The sequence below is a fragment of the Equus asinus genome, chromosome 20 (genome assembly GCF_041296235.1).
Source record: "Equus asinus isolate D_3611 breed Donkey chromosome 20, EquAss-T2T_v2, whole genome shotgun sequence".
In the NCBI taxonomy this organism is placed as follows: domain Eukaryota; kingdom Metazoa; phylum Chordata; class Mammalia; order Perissodactyla; family Equidae; genus Equus; species Equus asinus.
The window spans coordinates 55577166-55602787 of record NC_091809.1 but is presented as its reverse complement, the minus strand read 5'-3'; the positions used below and the strand labels follow the sequence as shown (position 1 = coordinate 55602787).

Here is a 25622-nt window from a genome sequence, read left to right as displayed (position 1 = left end):
GTGTGGACCTACACCATGCGTCATCCATGCTGTGGTGGCGACCAACATATAAAGTGGAAGAAGACTGGCACAGATGTTAGCTAAGGGCTAATATTCCTCAAGCAAAAGAAGAGGAAGATTGGCAGCAGATGTTAGCTCACAGCTAATCTTCCTCAGCGAAAAAATAAATAAAGGAGTTAAAAGAGCATATTTGGGTTGCCTTTAGCACCTAGATCAATGCATTAGAAATATCAATTAACTCTTGGTAATAAACTTCAGTCAGGATTAGTGGTTATTTCATCCCTTTAAAAATAATCTCTTGGGGGCCGGCCCTGTGGCCAAGTGGTTGAGTTCACGTGCTCTGCTTCTGTGGCCCAGGGTTTCACTGGTTCAGATCCTAGGCGTGGACATGGCACCATTCATCAGGCCATGCTGAGGTGGTGTCCCACACTGCGCAACCAGAAGGACCTACAACTAGAGTATACAACTACATATTGGGGTGCTGTGGGGAGAAGGAAAGGAAAAAATGATCTCTTGTTCCCAAGTGAAAACTCCCTTCTGTTTTATGTTTTTCCCATGGCATTTATCACTATCTGGCACACAGTATCTATTTATTTATTTGCTTATTGTCTGTTTTCCCTTCTAGAATATAAGCTCCATGAGAGCAAGGGCTTTGTTCTTTCTTGTTCCCTGCTCCCCTCCCAGTACTTAAAATAGTAACTGGTACACAGTAGGGCTTCAATAAGTATTTGTTGGATGAAGCTCCTACTAACATATGGGTATCATCTGACTAACTCAAATTTTACTGAGCACCTGCTATGAATCAAGCCCTGTGCTAGTAAGGTGTGGTGATAGAGTGGTTATCGTCTATAATTTTACAGAGCTAACAATCACAGACAAAATTTCAGACAATATTCTACTAAACAGGAATATTTTCTTTATTAAAATGTCATATCATCAATTCACTAAGATTCTACATGATTTAGTTCCTTTAGTAACATTTTATAACAAAAGTATATCTTCAAAATGCTGTACTCTTACCCCAGGATCCCAAATACTTCACAAACTACTTCAATCACTTTTAAAAACCATCGCTGTTCCTCCCCACAGGAGAAGCCTACATTTCTGGATAAAATGAGGTCAGCAACAGTAGCAGCCTGAACATTTCCTAACTAATCTCTACTTCCAAATTTGTCTCAGGCGCATTCTTTTGGTACTTTTCCACAAGTTTTCTCTTTAACTAAAAAGACAGTTAATTTAGTCTTCTTTTTTAAAAAAAAGCTGAGCATTTCTTCCCTGTATGTGATACGTTCATAGAGATACTCAGACCTTTTGAAGAATCACACACCAGTTGCCCTGATCGTAGTAGCTTTGCAGAACGCTGACGTTACTCAAGGTTTGGCAGGCAGCTTCCAGTTCTCCCGCACAGAACACGTGGTAGTAACGATGAAACACAGGACTTGGGTCATGGGATCCTACCGGACCAAACGGCTCAACAAGTTGGATTTTACCAGGGTTTCCCTTTAGGTGCCAGGGAACCAGTAAGTCTTGAGAATGAAAAGATGTCCTGTTAGTGTGAACAGGCAGCTTGGAATCAGTAACTTTCCTCGAATCACATCCTCCCTTCTGAAAATCATTAGTGGAAGGGACAGAACAGGCTGAATCCTGGTTGCCCACAACAGGCATTTGCTCCACAAGCAACTCTTGCACTGATGTATCACTGTTGATCTCCTCTTTCTTTCCTTGGCTAACTCTGTTTTCTCTGAGATACTTGGATTTCTTATTATTATATTCTTGTTCCATTGCCCAGACATAAATGAGCGCCTTCCCACCAGGTCTCAGGAGTCGAACAAGTTCTTGGATAGCTGCCACTCTACGCGCCTAGTAAAAAAAAATATTGCCATTTATCAACCAGGAGGAGATACAGATAGGATATAAGGGAAATATAATTGACTACGGGACTGTTTTCAATTAAGATGAACAGCCCAAAAAAATCTAAGAATATATGTTACATAAAGCGAAAAAGAAAAAAAAAGGGAAGGTGAATTATGTTTTTGATTAAAGGGAAAAAAAGTGTTGAAGAAACAGGAGAAAGGAAATTTTTATTTCTGTTAATAAAATAGAGGCAGAGAGGTTTTCCATTCTGTTCTGTTTTGAATTCAGTTAGAGTCTGAAGGTTTACTGAGACTGCCAGTGACTCCGGCAAGGGGTAATCTATAAAGTTATTGCTAAGATTGGGGAAGAAACCACTGACACCCAGGAAAAATAAGATTATTTTTCCTATAAGAAAATGTAAAATATTAAATTCAATTATTTTAAAATTAGGAACATACGTGACTAATTAAAAGCATCAGTGACAGATAAATATGTCGAGTTTTGAAAAAAGAATAGGAACAGAGGAAAAACAGAACAGGAAGGAAGTGAGACTCAGACGTCATGGATGAGAGTGAGAACTGAGAAAGCTGAGAAAGCGAAATAGAGAAAGGGCTCAAAGGCTGAGGAGAGAGTGTATCAAGAGGCCCACAGCTGATGATCCCCTAAAGTCTTTTACAGCTAAAATTCTGTGACTCTGGGATTTGAAGAAGGCATTTAAAGATGAGTAAGACTCAGCATAGGAAAAAGGCAGGAACTCGCAACAATAAAAGCAGACCGTCCCAACAGGCCTCTGTTTAAGTAGCACAACTCCTATGCAGTTCATCTCCATTCCACGTGCTTTCTTAACAAATGGGGCAAATTAAATGACAACAAGAAAAGAGAATGGAAAGAAAAGAAAAGCTAAAATAGGTCCCAAATCAGTAAAATCCAGGAACACTTCCTGCCGCATTAGTTACAAGTTCTGAGAGGGAGAAAGACAATACTTACTGCTGTGGCAAAATGGTGAATAACAGCAATAGAGATGCAGGCATCACAAGACCCACTGTGGATTGGTACTGCCAGCGCATCACAGACAAAGGCCTCAAACTGCCTCTCTCTACAAATGTCCACAAGGTTTTGGCTACGATCACAACCAATCTATAATAGAGAGTGAAAGAATTTCATAACATCTTGTTTAAATGTCATGGGAAATGAAGACCAATGGGTTTAATCCTTACCATAAAGTTATTAGACAGATTTTATATTCATTGTGAAATGGTTTAAGATCACGATATTATCAGTTCTTACAACCAGTACAAAGTCGGAATATATAATTCACAGGGCAGCATTTATTACCTTAATAGGTATCAAACAGAACTCAAATTAATGAATGGAAACAAAATGACTTGAATAAAAATGACAGTGGTGGAAATGGGAGGTCCTAATCGGCATCTAATCGATCACCATTCAGAATCTAGATCTTTTTGTAATATCACACATTTAAAAATGGAAATTATCCCATAAATATAGATGTTTATTCTTTCAGGGGGAGCTCTAAATAAGAGGATCTAAGGCATCTCTCATTACTGTATAAACCATACTGTGCTGGCCAAGAGAGCAGGAGGATGGCTGATCTTTTTTCCTGCTTCTTTATACTCTTCAATATGTATTACTTGTACAATCAGAAAATAAAATTCCAAAAAAATTAAAAAGTTAAATAATTTATTTCATTTTTTAAAGCTATTGAGTCTTGTTCTGCTAAACACCTAACCAATATACATCAAGAATAAAGTGCTGAATTCGAAATTTGTGAAATGCTATTTAATTAAACCTTTTAGTATAGCCAAACCATGCAATGGGAATGGCAGCACTGAAGGCAGCAAGCAGCATCCTTTCATTTCCCCAAGCAGGTGAGGCCTAACGTGCCTTACGCGTGTGTCCAGTTCTGTGGGAACAGTCTGGGGGCTAGGACTGCCTATCTTCTCTCTAGTTTCGTTTTTGTTGTTTTTGTACACGGTTTTGCTGTTTAGATCTAAAAATATCATATATATGGAGAGAGACAGAGAGAGAGCACGAGCAATGTGCACATGTAAATTAAGAGTGGAATGGGAGGGGGAGAAATATTAAATATCCTAAATTTAACATTTAAGATGTGTTAAATCACTAATTAATAATTATCCTCAGATATTTCTTCTTAACCTAATCTCTACAATAGAGAAAAGAAATGTATAAGTAGATTTCATCAAAGAGAAGTAGCCACCTCAAGCTTATATTTACTCATTTGAATTTTTGATAGAATGAGCATTGATCATTAGGGTTCCCTCAGTCCATCTGAGAATAAAGAATACGAATCTTCATGTCAAAACAATTCTTACCGAGTTAAATTATACAGCCATGCTAGTCATACTTAGTATGAATTTGCTCAATTTCTAATTGGGATTAAACAGTTTCTATATTCTATCCCAAGCTGCATTAATTTCGGAGGTATAATAAAAGGTGCCAAGCTAGAGGTAAAGTATAGCAATTTCCCTTTGACATATTTTAAGATGGAAAAGTACTAAGGACCCATTAATAACAAGAGTGGCACAATTCAAAATTAATTGCTCCCTTTATGTGTGTAAGACACATAACTGGCTTATTACTTAATTTTCACAAACATTTTATGCCACTAAGCCAAGAGTTACAATATCAAGATATTACCAAATAATATGCATATTATATTTTTGTGCTCGCCAGCTGTTGTTACAATAAAATTCAGTTCACGGAATCAGAAGTGTCAAGTATGCCGGATTCTGACACACGGCTATATCTTGCTAAACATAAAAAGGAAGAAATTCAACTTGCGTATAAAACAAATCCCCAGAGACAGAGCTTGATAGTTACTCAAAGGAGGAAAGTTATTATCTGAGAAGCACAGATAAAACAGAACAAGGAGAAAAGCAGCCAAACAAAACAAGAGAAAATTCCCCTCTTCTTCCTGCCAGGCCCTTACGGTTATTTGTATAGAACGCTCCTTTTCAGCAGTGAAACGGAGCAGGGCAACTGCAGTCACAAAGCGCCAGGTCTCGTGTAGACCTGACTCATGCCTGGCTCAGTACCTTCATTTGTCAATTATTTTGCCTGAGTCTTCCATATACTACCGTCAAAACATCACTATTTTTTTCTCATCCCCTTCTATTTTTAAATTCCCTTAAGTTTTTATACCAAAGATAACACCACATATTTGAAATTCTCCCAAACAATGCTGCACAATATCAACAACAGGACAGAAAATAGCTTATGCATAAATACTCACAGCCAGTAAAGGACTCATGTAAAGCTACATATTTCTGTGTGTTGGATGGAGATCAATGACATAAAAACACACATTGGTTGGGCTTAAAATGTATACTTTCACTTCTACATAATTTTTTAAATTCTCAACAAAGCATTAAATATGCAATTCTGGAAGTACAGGTAAAAATTAAAAAATATTCAACCTAGTAATCAAAGGTGCAAACTAAAACAAGGTTCCATTTTTCTCCTATTAAAGTATCAAAAATATTTTAAAAGAAAAATACACCACAGTGATAGCAGTATGATAAAATCTACTCTCATAAAGTGTTGATGACAGTATAAATTGGCTCAACTAATTTAAAAAAGCAATTTGGCAAGCCATTTTTTAAAAAAACAAAAATGTTCACAACTTTTGACCCAATAATTATTCTTCCAAAAATTTATCCTAAGAAAATAATCCAAAATATGGGAAAAGCTAAACAGGTTAATAAAATTGCCCTTTACTGAGTACCCACTACGTAGCAAAGCAGATTCTTCGTATTAATGTATTTAACCCTTATAACACACTTTGAGTTAGGTGTTATTATCACCATATTACAGATAAGGGAACACCATCATCTCAAAGAAGATATGTAATTTGCCCCGAGGTGAACAGTAGTTAACTGGCGGAGCAGAGATTTAAACCTGGGTCTTTCTCACTTCAAACATCCATGTTCTTCCTTCTTGCCACATTGTCTCTCAACATACATGTTCACTACAGCGTTAGTATAACAGTGCCAAACTGAACACAACCAAGTGTCAAAGTAACAACCACCTCTTACAATATTATAAAGTTTAAGAATTACATAAGGCTACATATAAAAATGAAAATATTAAAGGATAGAAATGAGTTACCAAATTATATGCATATTCATCATCACATAAAAATGTTATAGGAAAAACACTGGAAGAATATTTCCCACAATATACTGGTTTAATAAACCAGTATTAGGATTACAGGAGAATACCTTTCCTTTCATCCATTTTCTGAATTGTAGCCATATTATTTTACTTTTTAAAAATATACATTTTAGGGGCCGGCCCCGTGGCTGAGTGGTTAAGTTCACGCACTCCACTTCAGCAGGCCGGTGTTTCACAGGTTCGGATCCTGGGCGCGGACATAGCACTGCTAATCAGGGTTGAGGTGGTGTCCCACATGCCACAACTAGAAGCTCCCACAACTAAAATATACAACTATCTACTGGGGGGATTTGGGGAGAAAAGGCAAAAAAAACCAAAAAGAAAATTGGCAACAGTTGTTAGCTCAGGTGCCAATCTATTAGAAAAAAAATACAACATTTTAAAAACTATTAAGGAAAGATGCAATTATAGGAAAATCAGACTGGCAATCTACAGTTTAAAGTGCAGAGAAAGGCAAAGGCAGTAAAGTACAGTGAAAAGAGCATATTAAACTCTCGATTTGAATTCTGGCTTCAGCAATAACTAGCTGAACAACCTAGGAACGCTACTTAACATCTCAGAGGCTCTGTTTACTCATGAAAATACCTACTTCTGAGGGTTAATATGGAAATCAATGAAATAATGTATATTGAATATTTCACTAACCATAAAAGTGCTATGCAAATGTTAATTATTAGCACTACATGGAAGAAGGGGTGGAAAAAAACTCTCGTCTTGGATTCTAGATACAAAGAGAAATCCACGTATCCTAAAGGTACCTTAATCTGAGTTAAGGCCCACCCATTTTGAGGTTGTCACATTTCTTTCAAGGCTGCAGAACCAAGTTCTATATATATTCTGGTTTTCATGTAAGAAATTGAAAGTGAATTCATACATTTGCTCCTCACCATTCAATAAACAAACAAAATTAATAAGCTTCTATTACATGCCAAGTAAGTGGACAAAAAACCAGACATGATTCCTGCCATGTCTGACTTTACAGCCTTGTGCTCTCTGTCACCACAGCTGGCCTTTAAGGCCTTTGTGAGCAGAGTGCCATAGAGTATGGACTCTGGAGTTGGAGATGAGGCTCTAATATTTGCCCTGACACCATTTAACCTTTGGCATGTCATAACCCGACTGAGCGTCAGTTTTCCGAACTGTAAAAGGGAGAGAGTAGCATCAGTCTCACACTATGTATGTGAGAAAACACAGCACAGCACTTAGCACACAGCAGGAGCTTGACTTTATTAGTTCCCTTTCTGTCCTTTCCTTTACTGGGGTAGTCAACAGTTAAAAGACAAACAAAAACAGAAATGTACAAAAGACGCCTACATTGACAGATCTTCAAGTCTTACAGACTCCTGACATTATTATTACATATGCAATCTCAACTACTTACAGTAACCAAGAAAGTCCATACCATGTAGCTAGTAATTATTTATCTAAGAAACACATTTGGACTGAATGTGCTCTGAGATCAATGCACAGAAAAATCACTCAGAGAATGAGCCAGGCCAAGCTTTTGGGACATACATCTCATCTATTATTGGTATTATCTATAAAAGCAGTAAGTCTCTTGAAGGTCTAAAATCTTTGCTTATAAAATTTAACTCTGAAAATAAAGCCAGCAGCTAGCTGATAGAAATGAAGAGTAATTGAAGAACTCTGAAAAAGAAACGGTTCTTAGCCAGGATGCAGGAACTGTGAATTAAAGAGAAGAGCAAGCTCAGGCATAGTCCAGATCAGATAAGAACAGATTCCCTACATACACTTCTTACAGGAATGAAAAGTAGTTCATAAAACTATTTCCATAAGAGCCCAAGCTTGTATTTAAAACATGCATTTTGTTAAGAAAATCATATGTAAAGTGATATTAATAATTTTTTAGATTCTGAGACTATCTTACATTTGAATACCCAGAATGAATGCCTCAGGTCACATCCCCTCATGAAGGTCAAGAAATGCACATATTTTCATGCTTAAAGATGGCTGCTCAAAATACACTCAAGAATCCTTTCTCTATCCAGGTTGGAGCCTCAGCAGCTTCAAAAAGCAAGCTTCCCTTTTTTAATACATAATTCCATTTTTGGAATAATGAAAACCAGAACTCCAACCAGACAAGCAGTTTTTATTCATTCGTCGAACCAACACTTACCAAGCCTTCCCTAGAGGTCAGACAACGCAGGAGGCTCTGGGAAGGACAGATAGGAAGGGCTACACGCACACTGGCGCTGAGAAAACGAATGCGGATAAAGAACAGGGAGCGTGCTTGCGACTTTCCAATCCTAAATATATTCCTTCCTGAATCAGCTTTCTTCAGATTTTTGGTTCAATTACCTGTTTATCAAGCAATCATTTTTCTTAATTCTAATAGGAAAATATTATCATTATGACTAAGTCAGTGAAGTTGACTTCAACCTAGTTTCACTGTCACAAATGATACCTAACTAGATAAAGACACGGGTTACTATCAAGAAAGTGCAAAAGCAGAGCTTACTGAGGACATTTTTGTACAGTACCTTAAAACCCCAGAAGCTATCACATTGTTTTGAACAATGGTTAGAACTGTGATTTTAAGTGGCACATCAAAAAGTTTCTTCCTTTTTAACATGAACAAATTTAACTCACTAGACTTTATTCTTTATAAACTAAAATTTAATTGTAAACATGATGACAATATATGAATACTAACGTCTTATCTTGATGAAAAGCTATTCTTTTATCTAAATGCATGAACTCTACCTTTCCTCAACTGCAGTGGCAACTTTCTTCATGTAGGTGCACAACGTCTAGGATGAGCCAAAAAATAGATTATAAGCAACCTGACATACTACAATAGCCCATACACATGGACTGCTCTCATTCTCCCTCCCTCCCTCCCTTACTCTAGTCCTTCCTGCCCTAACCTTGAGAAAGGGGAGCTCCAGTCCTCACAGAGGAGAGTTGATATGAGTATTTAGAACAATGTACTAGCACAGGGAGAACTTCCGACTTCCTAGCACAGCAGAAAAAAAAGCGGCGCATAAAAAAGAGAATTATAGCAACAAGAAATAGAAACTTTGGTATTGGACAGAAGTGGGTTTAAATCCTGGGTCTAGCACTGTACTCTTAGTCAAAGTTTTTAATCTATTTGAGTCTGAGTTTCCTCAACAGTAAGACACCAATAAACAGTAACCTACGTTTTCCTACTATGAGTAAAAGAACACTAGACTTGGAGTCAGAGGCATGGGTTCAAGTTCCAGTTATGGCCCCTAGTTATATGCTATCAGGGAAGTAATATAACCTCTGTGAGCCTCAGTTTCTTCACTTATAAAAGATGGATGAAAATATCTACCTTACCTTTCTTATATTTAGGAGGATCTAAGCAAAGAAAATGGTTTCTACAAAAATCCTTTTTATGTAAAGAGTTTTATAAATATAAGGTAGTTTTACTGATAAAATAATCTTCTCAGACAGCAAAATCTAAAGGGAGAGAAAAAATTACAAACAATGGCATGCCCATAAATTCTAGAGGAATAAAAAAGAATGAGAGTGTTCATTAATTTTCAATCTGTTGGTTATAACTTTTCTGCAATGACCTAAAAAAGCAGCATTATATCATGAGAAAGACAGTGATAACCACCATTGAAAACAAAGCCAGAAGCAACAGTTACTTGCCATATATAACTCCTTATTGACACCAAGATACTTTCCATTTCCACATCCAATATCAGCCACTAATGAGCCACTTGGCAAAGCTTTCAAAAACTCCACGACGCGTGGCCAAGGGGTATGTCTCGTGCTGCTGAAGTGCCCAGCAATCTCTTCATAAACTTGATGGACATATTCTCGCTCCAGTTGTGAGGCCTCTTTATCACTCTCTGGAAATGATGAGGGAGTCTCCTTCATCTGGCTGTCACAGACCAAAGGGTAACCTAAGGAAAAAAGAAGGCAATATAAACCTTGCATTTTTATCCAAATGATTCATGAGGTATCAAGTTTTCTTAAAACAAAAAGCAAATCAATCCCAATTTGATGACTAGGGGTAAGTAGGCTCTGATTTATCAGTTAAAAGAACAGCTATTACCTACCAAGTCCAATTACATGTATGAGAGCTCTACTATAAAAAGAAGGAGGAAAAATTCACCTAAAACAAAATATGACTGCAATTCTGCATCTGCCTTCTAATGAAGATGGCTATTTCATCTCGGGATTAAGGGTCTTATTCAGAAAAGCATCTTGATGGGCCGGGCCTAACTAGGAGAAATTCAGCTGAGTTTTTAGGTTTTTTCTCTTGACAGGTACAGGGGATAGAAATTCTGGGGACCCCAGAACTCTCAGAAGAATAACAAGATCTGGAAGCAAGGTATCACTTGGTAGTAATCACAAATATTTAATAAACACTACCTGAAGCAGTTTATATACATTGTCTCACTTCTCACAGTACCACTATGAAATAGGTACTATTACACCCATTTTACAGAAGAGGAAACTGAAGCACAGACGTTAAATAATGATCTCAAAGTGACAAAGACAGTGAGTCATAGAGCCAGGATTTGAACCCAGGCAGTGGAGACTCTAAAGCCCACATTCTCAATGACTACACTGTGTTGCCTCCTTCAACAGAATGAGGAACGGGAGACCACCACCAAGTAGGGAGATGACAGAGGAAATTTAGAATAGAATATCTCAAATTAATTTTGAAGTTGTTCCCTGTTTTCTGCAGTAATGTCTAGTGGCCATTTTAAATCCTTGCTTGTTCTCTGCTATGCTATAATTTCCCTTTGTCTTCAGCCAAAGTCTGTGACACACGACATCTTTTTACGGATAGTATTCTAGAGAATAAAGGAAGGAGTAGTGTTTCCCGAGATGCCACAGACAAGACTAAAGCAATAATTAGAAATCATGTGGCAGCAAAGAATTGGGCCACAGCATTGATAGCTTCAGGAATTTTCCATATATCTATACCTAAAGAATGCCAGCTTTCTTGAGAAAGCTGAATGGGAGTGGGAATATGTAGCCCCTACTAACGTATGAAGTAAAGCACTAAACATTTTAAGTGGACATTTAAGAAAAGGGTAGCCCCAGAAAGCTTGAAGCCTCAAGCTTTCTCAAGCTTTGGGGTAAAACATACACGTGAAAATAGATGGGTTACATCGTGTTGGTTAAATCAGAATTATGATTACATTACAATATATAGTATAATTATCCTATTTAGTAAAATTTTATTCTCTTGGAAATTACGAACATCTAAATTTTCTAAAGGGAGGAGCAACTCCTATCACTTAAAAACCCACAAAATTTGACAAAAAGTATCCAAAAGACGGTCTTAACCTTAAAAAAAAAAAAAAAACCTGTACACTGAATACACAATCAGCTTCTTATAGCATCCCTTATATTAATTACATTTAATTCTTATAGCATCCCTTACATTTAGTTGGAGCTTGTCTCTTCAACTTCAAATTCCTTGAGAACAGAAGCCATGCTGTATTTTTCTATACCTTGTAAAGCCACTGGCAGTGTTAAACACTTTTCAAACACTAAATAAACATTTTTTAATTGATCAAGAAAACTAAATGTTTTAAGGCCTCAATAACACTTTTAGCAAAAGAAGCAAAAACTTGTTTTAAGTTTCACTAAAATCAAGATACCAAATGTAGAGATTTCAAGTTTTCTATCAGGATAACATCCTGCAGATATAATAAGAGTTTTTAATTTTACATGTTTTTAAGATTATGACTAAATCCAAAAACTACTGCTGGATATTGCCCATAATTGAAAGCCCCAGGATATAAAAGGGAACTTACTATCACTATCATTATAAAATATTATTTATAAAATAGAAACGATTTTATTCATTGAATCCAAGATATACAGGTCATGATGTACTTGTACAGATAATTCAAAATAGCATCCTCTTGACAAGTTTTTGAGCACTTCTTTTATTCCTTTCTAGGTTTCCCAATTGGCTAAAACATAAACCACTGTTTATCTCCCCAGAGTTATCTACTTACTATAGAACAACTCATCACCTCCAACTTCCCTGTTGGGTTAATGAGAAATAATTTAGAAACCTGATAAGCTGTTCCCAACAAAACCTATTTTTGTACAAGGAATATTTTAATATCCTATAACAGTAACATTCAACTGTGACTTTAATAAATAAAATATTTATTTGGCATTTAACTACACTCAAGTACTATGTTTGGGGAAAATAAAGATGAATAAGATGTGGTACTTCAAGAAATATAAGAAAATTATATGTAAGTACAACATAAGGCAGAATATTGCAAATGCCATTAGAGAAGTTAAGACAAAGCTCTCCTTGGTTCGATGGAACTTTAATAGATTTTCATACCAGACTTACTCCATTTTATGGTAAAAACAAAATCGTATACTTACTACAGTTACAAGGTGTTTGCCTCACTTTCCTAAATGTAAATGAAGTCCGTATTCCCCTCTTGCTTAAAGTTAAGTCTCCAACATCACTGGTGATAATTCCACTTTTGTGACTCTTGGATGCTTGCACAGTATCAAATTTTCTGGGTGTGATTCTAAAAACAACAGTCAAAATAATTTATTTAACACTGTATTCATAAAAATATTTCAAGTTCTTTAAAAATATTAACGGAATAAAACAAATCTAGAAGAATTTATTGCAAACATCCATTGGATTCTCTGAATTATTGTGCATTGCAGAAAAACAAAGAAATAGAAGTGTCTGCCTTTAAGGAAGTTATCTTCAGGGTAATCATATTAAAAGAATGTACAACTAACAAATTATTCAAGGGAGAAAAGTTGAATAATAACAAATATTTAATTAATACCAATTCCAAAAAGGAGAAAAAAATCCAACAAGGAACAGATGGGGCAAAGAAGAAACAAATAGATTACATTTAAAATTAAATCCAATATCATTAATTATGTTAAATGTAAAAGGACTAAAGAAAATCCCATTAAAGAACAAAGATTGTTAGATGGGATAAAATAATAAAATCCAACCATATGTTGATTACAAGAAACACACCTTAAATATAAGAATGGAAAATGATTGAAAATAAAAAGATAGGAAAAAAAGATATATAAAAAACAAGTATTTTGCATATACCAAGCAAAACCAAAGGAAAAGTGGTATAGGTAATACTAATCAGACAAAGCTGACTTTAAGGCAATAATTATTACTAGAGATAAAAATTCATAAAATTTCATAATGATAACAGAGTCAATCCAACAGAAAGATGGAAAAACTCTATATATATTTGTATGGACCTGAATAATAACACAGCCTCAAAATGTATAGAGCAAAAAGTGAAAAAATCTAACAGGAGAAATAGACAAATACATAATTATAATTGGAGTTTCCAATACAACTTTTTCAATTAGAAAAATCTAGTTGAGGAGCAAGGACATCAACATTAGAAAACAATAGAAGAAGAAGATTAGCCCTGAGTTAACATCTGCCACCAATCCTCCTCTTTGTTCTGAGGAAGACTGGCCCTGAGCTAACACCCGTGCCCATCTTCCTCTACTTTATGTGCGGGACGCCTACCACAGCATGGCTTTATAAGCAGTGCATAGGTCCGCACTCAGGATCCAAACTGGAGAACCCCAGGCCACTGAAGCAGAATGAAAATGCACAGATCTTAAGCGTACAATTCAATGAGTTCTGACAAATGTATACACCCACGTAACCACCACCTCAAACAAGATATAGAACATTTCCATCAACCAAGGAAATTCCCCCGTGCTCCCTTCCAGTCAATCTTTACCCACCTTGAAGCAACCACTGTTTTGATTTCTATCAGTATGGTTTTGCCTGTTTTTGAACTTCATATACTGTTAGCACTATTTTGTATCAGGCTTTATCCATTAAACATAATGGTTTTCAGATTCATCCGTGTAGTTCACTGCCCTTTTATCACTGAGTAATATTTCATTGTATGAACATACCATAATTTATTTACTCAAAATCTCCTGTTGATAGACATTTTGGTGTTCCCACTTTGGGACTATTACAAATAAGGCTTCTGTGAACATTTTTATACATATCTTTTTTAGATATATATATACATTTATTACTCTTGGATAAATACCCAGGAGTGAAATTGGTGGGTCATAGGGTAAGAAATAACCAGTTTTCCAAGGTGAGTACACAATTTTACACTCCCACCACAGTATATTGGGAGTTCCAGGCTGCATGGCATTCTCCTCAACACTTGGTATTGTCAAAGTTTTTAATTTTAACCATTTTAGTGAGTGGAAAGTGGTATGAAATTGTGGTTTTAATTTGCATTTCTCTGATGACTAACGATGTTGTACATCTTTTCATGTGCTTATTAGTCATTCATAGATCCTTTTCTTGGTGAAGGATCTGTTCAAAGCTTTTGCCTAATCCTTTGTTAGATATATGTATGCATTGTGGATATTTTCTCCCTACGTGTGGCTTGTCTTTTCATTTTCTTAATGGTATCTTTTGATGAGCAGAAGTTTTTAATTTTGATCAAGTTAATTTGTCTTTTTTCCCTCGTATACTGTGTTCTGAAGTCTTTCTATAAAAACTGCCTACACCAAGGTTGCAAAAATATCCTCTTGTATTTTCTTACAGACGTCTTATAGTTCTTGCTTTTACATTTAAATCTATGATCTATCTCATATTAATTTTTGTGAATGGTGTGAGGTAGATCAAGGTTAATTTTATTTCTACATGGATATCCAATTTTCCATCACCATCTGTTGAAAAATTTCCTTTCCACATTGAATTGCATTGAATTCCACATTGAAGTATCTTTGTCAAAAATCAGCTGACCTCATATGTGTGGATATATTCTGTCCCACTTGTCTATTTGTCTATCTGTATGCCAATACTACACTTTTTTGATTACGTAACTTTTAAGTCTTAAAAATCAGGCAGAATAAATTCTCTAACACTGTTCTTTTGTTTCAAGATTGTTTTGATTATTCTAGATCTTTCATATTTTCTCATAAATCATGGAATCTGCATATCAATTTCTAAAAACAAATCTTTTAAGATTCTGCTTGGAATTACAGTGAATCCATAGATCAATTTGAGGATAACTGACATCCTAATAATACTGTTTCCTCCATGATCATGGCATCTCTATCTCTTCATTTATTTTGGTCATCTTTAATTTCTCTTAGCAATATTTCATTATTTTCAGTGAATATGTGTTGTATATCTCTTGTTAAATTTATTCCTAAGACTTAAATCTTCTGAGGCCAAGTTTTCTGCTTGATTTACTCTAGCAAGAGCTTCTCTCTAAAGAAGTGGATTTCATATTCACAGAGATGTGCTAAGCCTGAAAGATTTCAGTAAATTATAAAAAAGCATAATTTTATATTTAAGTTGTTGATATCTCTTTATTAAAAGCCAGATAAGTTTTTTCTACACATCTAGAAAAGATGAAAGTCAACCATATAATTAAAATGAATTTGATCCTATAATGAAAAAATGTAATGTAATTCAATTCTTAATTTTCATTTTGTCATTGTTATACTGTTTCACTCAATCTGTTGTTAGAATTAGAATTCCCCAAAGGCAACAAAAGCAAAAATAAACAAATGGGACCACATCACACTAAAAAACTTCTACACAACAAAGGAAACCATCAACAAAATGAAAAGGCAACCTACTTAATGGGAGAAAATATTTGCAAACCATATATCTGATAAGAAGTTAAGATCCAAAATACATAAAGAACTCATATAACTCAATAGTAAATTCAAAGAGTCCAATTAAAAAGTCGGCAGAGGATCTGAGCAGACATTTTTCCAAAGAAGACACAGAGATAGATGGCCAACAGATACATGAAAAGGTGCTCAATATCACTATCATGAGGGAAATGCAAATCAAAACCACAATGAGGTATCACTTCACACCTGTTAGAATGGCTATTATCAAAAAGAAATAACAAGTGTCGGTGAGGATGTGGAGATAAGAGAACCCTCGTGCACTACTGATAGGAAAGTAAATTGGTGCAGCTACTATGGAAAATACTATAGAGATTCCTCAAAAAATTAAAAATAGAACTACCTATCACCCAGAAATTCCACTTCTGGGTATTTATCCAAAGGAAATAAAAACACTAACTCGAAAAGATATCTGCACCCCATGTTCACAGCAGCATTATTTACAATAGCCAATATATGGAAACAACTTAAGTGCCCATCAATGGATGAATGGATAAAGAAAATGTGGGTGTGTGGGGTGTGTGTGTGTGTGTGTGTGTATGTGTGTGTGCACACACTAGAATATTATTCAGCCATAAAAAAGAAAGAAATCCCGTCATTTGCAAAAACATGCAAAATGTACCCTGAGGGCATTATGCTAAGAGAAAAAGTCAGACAGAGAAAGATAAATACCATATGATCTCACTTATATGTGGAATCTAAAAAACAAAAAAAACAAACAAAAAAAGCTTGAACTTATAGATAGAACAGGTTGGTGGTAGCCAGACATGGGGAATGAGTGGGCAGCGGGGGAGGCAAAATGGGTGAAGGTGGTCAAAAGGTACAAACTTTCAGTTATAAAATAAATAAGTCCTAGGGATGTAATGGACAGCACGGTGACTATAGTTAATAATACCGTATTGTATATTTGAAAGTTGCTAAGAGAGTAAACCTTAAAAGTTCTCATCACAAGAAAAAAACATTTGTAACTATGTGTGATGATGGTTGTTAACCAGACTTACTGTGATGATCACTTTGCAAAATAAACATATATAGAATCACTATGTTGTACACCTGAAACTAATATGATACGTCAATTATACTTCAATTAAAAAAAATAAATCCGAATTCCCAGGTTGATAGCTTTTTAAACCACACCATAATTAACTAATTAATTCAGAGTACTGAAAAGAAGTATTTTGCAGGTCTTGACGCTATTTTAAAAAGCATTTTATTTCATTTGCCAAAGATTAATTTTTGAATATTGACCTTGTATGCTACAACTTTGCTATATTCAATTATTAGTTCTAGTACTTGTTCATAAATTCCCCAGGATTTTCCATAGCCACAATCATGTAATTTACACATATTGAGTTTGATTTCTTCTTTTCAAAACTGTGTGATTTTTATTTCTTTTCTTGACTTATTATACTGGCTAAGACATCCAATATAATATTAAATAGAAGAGATGAGAGCAGACATCCCTGCTTTGTTCAACATCTTAGGAAAAAGCATTCAATATTCCACCAGTAAGTAGGATGTTATCTGTGTATTTTTCATAGATGTCCTTTACCAGACTGAAGAAGTTTCCTTCTTGTCCTAGTTTCCCAATTTTTAGTTTTTATCATGAATGGATGCTGAAGTCTGTCAAATACATTTTCTGCATCAAAGATGATTATATATATTTTTTTCTCCTTTATTCTTTTAATGTGGTGAATTACATTCTTTGGTTTCCAAATGTTAAACCATTCTTGCAATCCTGGGATAAACTCCACTCAACCATCATGTATTCTCTTTTTCATATACTGTAGGATTGGATTTTCTAATATTTTCCTAAGGAGTTTTTTTCATCTCTGAGAGATACTGGTCTGTAATTTTCTTTTGTTGTAATGTCCTTGACGTGTTTTGGTGTCAGGGTAATGCCAGCCTCATAAAATAAGTTGCGAGAATGGCTCTTTTCAAAGAGCTTGTGCTAAAGGCAATTAAGCAATCATTGCCTGAATTTATATGATTGTTACTCTGATAGCTGAAAACATTAAAACTGTGGTGTCAAACAAAGTCAAGATATTTTAGAACAATGAGTCTCTTGAAACTCTTAGTAGCAAACAAATTTCTCTCTTGGGGAATAAGCAGTTCTCTATTACGGCTCTTTCAAGTCAGTTACTTCACTTGCCTAGAGTTAAATTTTAGGCAAAGGTCAAGCTGTACTTAACTGCTTTTGGCATCAATCTCAGATTTTTAGGAATAGGTAATATATCTGTCAAGAACAATGAATTCCTTAAACATCTCTGAACATCTTTTTTTCCCCCTGCACTCAAATTATAATCTAGTCGGGAAAACATTAAATAAAAATATAAAAATATTTTTATAGATTTAAATAATAGTTCAACACAATGGAAAAGACATCACAAGATAGCAGGAGACAATACAGTCATTAGGAGTTAAGGGAGAAATTATTTGAGACTAATGTAGTCGGAAAAATTTATGAATTTATTATAAAGGACGTAAAAGTTGAGCTGTATCTTAAAAACAAAGCAAATGGAAAGGAAAAGGAAATTTACTGCATTAAGAGTTGCCAAAAGTGTGAAGGCTAGAAGGCAAAGTATAAACTCAGAGGAAAGGGAGCAAACAAGTTTAGCTACATTACAGTTAAGAGCAGAGATCCTGAACCCAGACTGCTGGTTTCTGATCTTGGCTCTGCACTTACTGGTTTTGTGACTTTGAACAAACTATATAGCCTCATTATGCTCCAGTTTCCCTTAAAAATGGAGACAAAACGATGGAACAAACTTTCCACTCTGACTGTGTGAGTTACATGACTTAACATATAGTAAAGCTTTTAGAACAATGCCTGGCACAAAGGAAATGCTCCAAAAATAATTTAAAAGAAGAATTCACATAAACTCATGAACTAATGCCTCCCAAGGACAGTCAAATAACATAAAGGAGTGAAGCAGGTGGATTTGTTTAGAAACATATTGTTTGCCACTAAACACATGGGAATAATCTTCATTTCAAAAAAAGTGTTCTCTTCCATTTTTCTTAAAACACACATTCTCGCTCATTCTAGCTTTCCATTTCCTACTCTTTTGTGTGTGTGTGTGAAGAAGATTGGCCCTGAGCTAACATCTGTGCCAATCTTCCTCTATTTTGTACGTGGGACGCTGCCATGGCACAGCTTGGACAAGTGGTAGGTCCACGCCTGGGATCCAACCCACGAAACCCAAGTCACTGAAGCAAAGCACGCAAACTTACACACTACACCACCGGGCCAGCCCACCATTTCCTACTTTTAATACAAACATGAGTTGAAGAAATATTAAATGTTCAGTTAACTCTGTTATAAGATAAAAACAATAGTGCAAGCACAATGACAAACAACAAATGATACTGAGCCTTAGTTCAGGGGGTCACAGAAAGTGGTAGGAACTGTAGAGAACTTGAAAATGTAGGCTTCATCTAAGCAAGACTATTGACAGTCTCAGCCACTGCTGCCAAGTGATACCGGGCCCAGTGTTGTCAGATCTTCTCAATTTTCAAAAGAAGCCGAAAATTGAGATTTTTATACGAAACCTTCTCATTTTTATATGTAGGCAATTAAAAAAGAAAAAATGCTACCACATGGACCACCACTGCCCCAGCCAAACAGCCTAACTGCGGTATTTAACCCATGTGCTGCTAGTTTGCCACCTTTGATTTAGGGCGTGGTGGCTAGAATAGTAAACTTGAACTAGATCAAATTAAAAGTAGTTAGAATTAATATTATAAGGCTGTGTTAATCAACTTTCTTCAATTCATATCCCTTAACAATGCTTTCTAGTGCTTTTTTAATTTAGCACAGATATCAAAATATTTTTTATCAAGGTTTATTTCCTGTAGTTTATATACATTTTTAAGTGTATTAAACATGCTTTTTCAATCTATTCTCCCTTCCACCCAGAGATCCTGATGAACATCTCAATATTCGGTATACCATTTGTTTGGCCAGTCTGTCTCTGTTCCTCTCTCTGTGTCCCACCCCTCCCCACTATCCTTTTTTCTCTCTCCTAATACACACACAAAATCACATTACAGGCAATGGATATTAATGGAAACCTTTAAAAAATAATACTGAGGTTTTCTTCCCTGAAATTTTTGTAAAGAATTTTGATTCTAGAGAAAAATTTAAAAATAAATATTACCTGCCATTCAATCTTCCAGAGACATGACTCTTAACATTTAACAGCACAATATGCTTTAAATAAGAGAATAATGTGATCAAAAATATTTAGGAGAATTAATCTGTACCATTACCCAGAACAGATTAAAATATTTTCATAACATAGGCCTATGAAAAGTAATGTTTTATTTTGTATTTGCTGTAATACCAGTACTCTTAAGTTTAAACATCACTGATAGTAAAAATGCTTCTAAAAAAAGAAAATGAATATTCTCAAAATTCCAGGAATACTTCAAACCATTGGATCACATCATCATTTTCATGTACGGTAAGTGAAATATTTTAAATGGCCATAAAAAAAAAATCAGGCAAATTTAAGCTTCAGTGTACAAAATCTGGCCATCTGTTTTTATGGCTCACATTCAGGACAGGTTACAAATTCATTTACACATTCATTTCCTTGACTTCTTATAAAAATCTGTCAGCTAAAACTTCCAGGCAGGATAGTATTAATTACAGAACTCAGCAATATTTTAAGTGACAACATATGCAAATTTTAGCAGTGTGTGGCTCCCTTCTCAAAAGGCTAAAGATGAATTCCTATAAAAATGTATAATCCATTTCTTTCAGATTAGATTCAATCAAACAAACTCAAATTGAGGGACAGTCTATAAAACAACTGGTCTCCTTAAAAGTGTCAATATCATGAAAGACAGAGAAAAGTTGAGGAATTGATTCACATTTAAGAAGACTAAAGAGAACTGACAATTAAATGTAATGCAGGATCACGGACCAAATTCTAGATCAGAGGGAAAACTTACCGTGACATCCTGACAAAGATTCTCTCCTTGACCAAACTTTAGTCAGGCTCCTCCAAGCCCAGCGAGGCCCCATCCTTGGGCATGTCCTCCAAGAACCCAGTTTTAGCAAGAATCCTGCTAAATCAGTTGAGCCAGAAGTCCCACCCTTGATATCTGATCATCCTTGATATCTGGCCAAATTCCTCATCCACCACTATCCCCCAGGTGATGTCTGATCACCCTGGTCTGCCTTCAACAAGAATCCTGTAGTAGGTTTAGCCAGATCCCCCGCTCACGACTGATGTTTCCTCTTAGTAATTTTCCATCCACCAACACTGCCCCACCCCCAACCCCAGGCTCCTTGGCTATAAATCCCCACTTTTCCTTGTTGTATCTGAAATTGAGCCCAGTTCAATACTGAGGTCTCTTTCCCCTATTGCAACAGTTCCTGAGTAAAATCTGGCTTTGCTGCTTTATACTGTCAGGCTCTGGTTTTTCGTTGACAGTACTATGAAGTTCAACTAGCAAAATCTGTAGCTGGATTGAGTAAGAGTATGATCAGAGTATTTTCTCAATGTTGAATTTCCTGAATTTGAGGATTGCACTGCAGTTTCATAGAACAGGGGTTGGCAAACTTTTTCTGTAACAGGACCAGACAGTAAATATTTTAAGCATAGAGGGCCACATACAGTCTCTGTCACATATTTTTTGTTGTTTTTATTTTTATTCTTTACAACCATTTAAAACTGTAAAACCGTTTTTAGCTCAAGAACTGTATAAAAATAGGCTAAGGGCTGAATTTAGCCAGGAGCCGCAGTTTGCCAACTCCTTATACGGAGAATGTCCTTGATCTTAGGAAATATGCAATGAAGCAAGTAAGGGGTAAAGAGAGATGGTAGTCTGCAACTTACTCTCAAATGACTCAGCAATAATAATAATGACAGTAACATGTGAGAAAGAAATAAGCACAGGCAAAATGCTCACAACTGGTAAATCTAGGTGAAAGGTGAAGGGAGTTCACTGTACTATGCTTGTAACTTGTCTTCAAATTTAAATTATTTTCAAAATAAAAGGCTAATACTAAAAAAAAAAAAAAGAAAGAAAAAGCCAGAGATGTCCCTGGGAGTTTAATCCCAGAAGCCTCAATGTGCAGGATGGGGCATGGTTCGGGCGGCTCAGGCAGAAAAGAATGAGAACTCTCACCCGTCATCAAGGTCATTTCAATACATACCCATGGGTCCAAAGGTATCTAGATTCTCCAGTCATCACCAGCAAACTCCGACGAGGCAACATAACTGGCACAGTGACACCATCTGGGTGCTTAAAATCCATGACAATCTTGAAATGAAGACAAAAGCATAAAGATCGATCCAAAATGTCATGTAGTCCAAGGAAAAGAACAATTCATTGATTCTGACTATCTTTCTAGGCTGACAGGGATTAAAACGTGATAATGCTTAGAGAACAGCACAGCACAGTGGTTCCCAAACTTTAGTGCACATCAGAATGGACTGAATGACCAGAAAACATACTTCATGCATAGAGAGTCTCAGCAGGTCTAGGGCGAGGCTCAGGAATCTGCATTTCTAACAATCACCCCAGGAAATTATGATGCAGGTGGTCTGAGGATCATAAATACTACACAAAACACTAGGGTTCTGAGCAAATGCAAGGACTTAGGAGCTGAAACATTCATATCCTGGCTCTCCATTTACTAGCCATGTGACCCAGGATAAGCCATTTAACCGCTGTGCGCCTTAGTCTCCTCAACTCTTACAGGATTGTTAGATGAATTAAATATATAATGGATAGAAATCACAGTATCTGCCACATAGTAAATACAAAAGATAGTAGCTATTATTATTCATAGAACATTAATAATTTATTAATAATCCAAGAAGAAATAACTATTACATACGGATTCTTGTAGAATCCATTTTGCCTTTAAAGTCATGCAACATTTTAGATATTAGGAACTGAGATATAAGAGATAATCAGAAAACACAGGAACATTTTCAGCAACTCTTCCTAAGTTAGCTCAAATATTATTATGAATAGCAATCTATAAAGACACAACACCAAGAAAATATTTTTATCCTCAGGAACCTAAATACCAAAGACTTCAGTCTAAATATAGCAGTAGCTGACAAATGTGAATTTAAGAGACATGTCACAGGGCTGATATTTCTTTAAATGAACAAATCAATCCATTTGAAAAATAAATATGACAACCAATTATCAGTGGGATAAACAGAATTTAGTATAGTACTTCCATTAAAGGTAAACTTAGCACAGCACCTGGCACAAAGCAAGCCTTCAGGAACTGTTAGCTACTATTATTATCAGTAATAATGGATCAAATTAGATAATGCACAGGAAAATTCTTTGTAAACTATAAAGAATTATACAGATCTAAGCTGGGTTTTTTCCCTTTCTCATCTGCCCTTCCAATCTCAGTATGGAAAATAAAGTAAGATGATAGAACTTAATTTTCCAGCAATTAACCATTCCAAATAACCCATATAATTTCAAATAGTCACACTCCAAAAGCATTCTATTTATAAACACTGTAGATGAATTCTGAAGTTTTGGGGGTGAAGTGTACTGATACCTGCAACTTCTCTGAAATGTATAAATAAAAGATGGACAGATAGACAGAGGATGTACAGAAGGACAGATATTTGATAGAACAAACAAAATGTTAAGTACAGAATCTAGGTGGTAGATATACAGCTATTCCCTGAACAATTTTTTCAACTTTTCTGTATGTAACTTTTAATAATAATAAAGTGTTGATGAAAGGGGAGAAAAAATCCACTGTGGCTCATTTTTAAACTAATACAGACAGGTTTCAATTTTCTGACTAGACACTAAGATCCACATATAGGAAAGAATGTGCATATTTATTAATTATCTTATGAGAGACAATCACTTATGGTTTAAAGGAATAAAAACTATCTGGATGAAAACTGCTGATGGGAAAATATTCCAAGAGACTAAACTCTAATTCATTCATCAGACAAATACTAATTAATCATTGCGTGAGGCATCAAAGGTTGCAACGGTGAATGAGACATGTTCTCTGCCCAGCTAGAGGTTATAATTTCTGGCTAATTAATATTCAACATGTTTTCAAATACACAACACAGATATATTTGTGAAACTCAAACATTCTCTCCTATCAACAGAGAGTAATGATCTTAAAATAGGGAAATTTCAGTTTAAACAAATGATTAGAACTAACAAAAGAAGTATGAACACGACACTAATTAATTTGGAAACACTCGTTCTAAAATATACAAGCCAAGTTTCAAGGAAAAAAATATACTACTAAATAAGCCAGGGGCGGCTCCATGGCCGAGTGGTTAAGTTCGCGCGCTCCACTGCAGCGGCCCAGGGTTCAGATCCTGGGCGCGGACATGGCACCGCTCGTCAGGCCACACTGAGGTGCCGTCCCACATCCCACAACTAGAAGGACGCGCAACTAGGATATACAACTGTATACAGCGGGGGTTTGGGGAGATAAAGCAGAAAAAAAAAATAAAAAAGATTGGCAACAGTTGTTAGCCCAGGTGCCAATCTTTGGAAGAAAAAAAAAGGAAGATTGGCAACAGCTGTTAGCCCAGGTGCCAATCTTTAAAAATAAATAAATAGATAAATAAGCCAAATGTTATAGGAATTATGTTAGCAAATGTACGGAATATTAATTGATTATTATTAATGATCACTACTGATTTACTATAGAGGCTCACACAACTCAGGAAAAGTTTTACTTACTGTTTACCAGTTTATTATAAAAGGATACAATAAAGGATACAGATGAACATCCAGATGGAAGATATGCATTACCGCAAGATATGTGGGAAAGGGCGTGGAGCTTGCATGCCCTTTCTGGGCGTGCCACTCTCCCAGCACCTCAAGTGTTCACCAACCTGAAAGCTCTGCAAACTTCATACTAGTGGGATTTTTATGGAGGCTTCACTACATAGACAAGATCAATTATTAACTCCATTTCCAGCTCCTCTCCTCTCTCTGGAGAATGGGGAGGTGGGACTGAAAATTTGAAGCTTCTAATAATTACTCGGTCTTTCTAGTGACCAGCCCCCAGCCAGGAGCCCACCAAGAGTCATCTTATTAGAACAAAAGACACTGCTATCACCCAGGAAATTCTAAGGGATTTAGAAACTGTGTGTCAGGAACCAGGGTGAAAGACCAAATATTAGAACAAAAGATGCTCTTATCACTTAGGAAATTACAAGGGTTTTAGGAGCTCTGTGCCAGGAACCAGGGGCAAAAACCAGTATATATATTTTCTATTATCTCACAGGCATATAATGTAAGAGTACAGTTTTTTTCTATTTGAGGAAATAAATTTTATTTATAAAATTAAATGAACATTTTCTATGAAAATATAACTTTTCTTGAAACATTCCATCATAAAGTATCATCAATATCATTTTATTTAAAGTATCTGTATCTTAACTAAACAACGCTTGTGAAAAGATGAAAACAAGATTTTTAAAACAATTCACTAAGGACTCGTAACCAATAATGCTCCCCTAAAACTGCTGAATCATTCTGCCAAGTGACAGCTTTGCTCCACAGGAGCTTTTTCCGATTATTGTTTTTGGTTCTACCTATTTTCTTTATCTTCTGAGATGGGAGAGTCAATAAAGATCAAGCTCCCAGCAAGCTCATGGGGCACGACTGAGGATAATGTTCAGTTCAAAGCAAGCAAACAAAAAACCCTAGACATTCTGATCTTATAAAAACCTTTACACAGTCAAAATACAATAGAATGAAAACCCCAGATACAGCTATCACTCTATGATTCAAGTAAAGATAAGATTCGTGACAGACAGTACATGAAGAAATAAACACATCTCCATGTTGGCTAAACGAGAAAATGAAGAGTATCCTGTCATTGGGAACACTTCTGAGAAAAA

At 35.7% G+C, this 25622-nt stretch overlaps 1 protein-coding gene across 6 annotated transcripts in view; it reads right to left on the bottom strand.

The window, feature by feature from the left end:
• Positions 1 to 893: 893 nt before the first annotated feature.
• ALKBH8 (alkB homolog 8, tRNA methyltransferase) overlaps positions 894 to 25622 on the bottom strand; it is a 52521-nt gene continuing 27792 nt past the window's right edge. For all 6 annotated transcript variants that reach the window (XM_044752700.2, XM_014860776.3, XM_014860777.3 and 3 more), the window contains 5 exons: positions 21908 to 22014; positions 12433 to 12584; positions 9709 to 9965; positions 2842 to 2991; positions 894 to 1860 (listed from right to left, as the gene is read on the bottom strand). In XM_044752700.2, the coding sequence (XP_044608635.1) occupies positions 1303 to 1860; positions 2842 to 2991; positions 9709 to 9965; positions 12433 to 12584; positions 21908 to 22014 (1224 nt within the window). In that variant the 3' untranslated portion in view covers positions 894 to 1302. The remainder of the gene's footprint in view (positions 1861 to 2841; positions 2992 to 9708; positions 9966 to 12432; positions 12585 to 21907; positions 22015 to 25622) is intronic.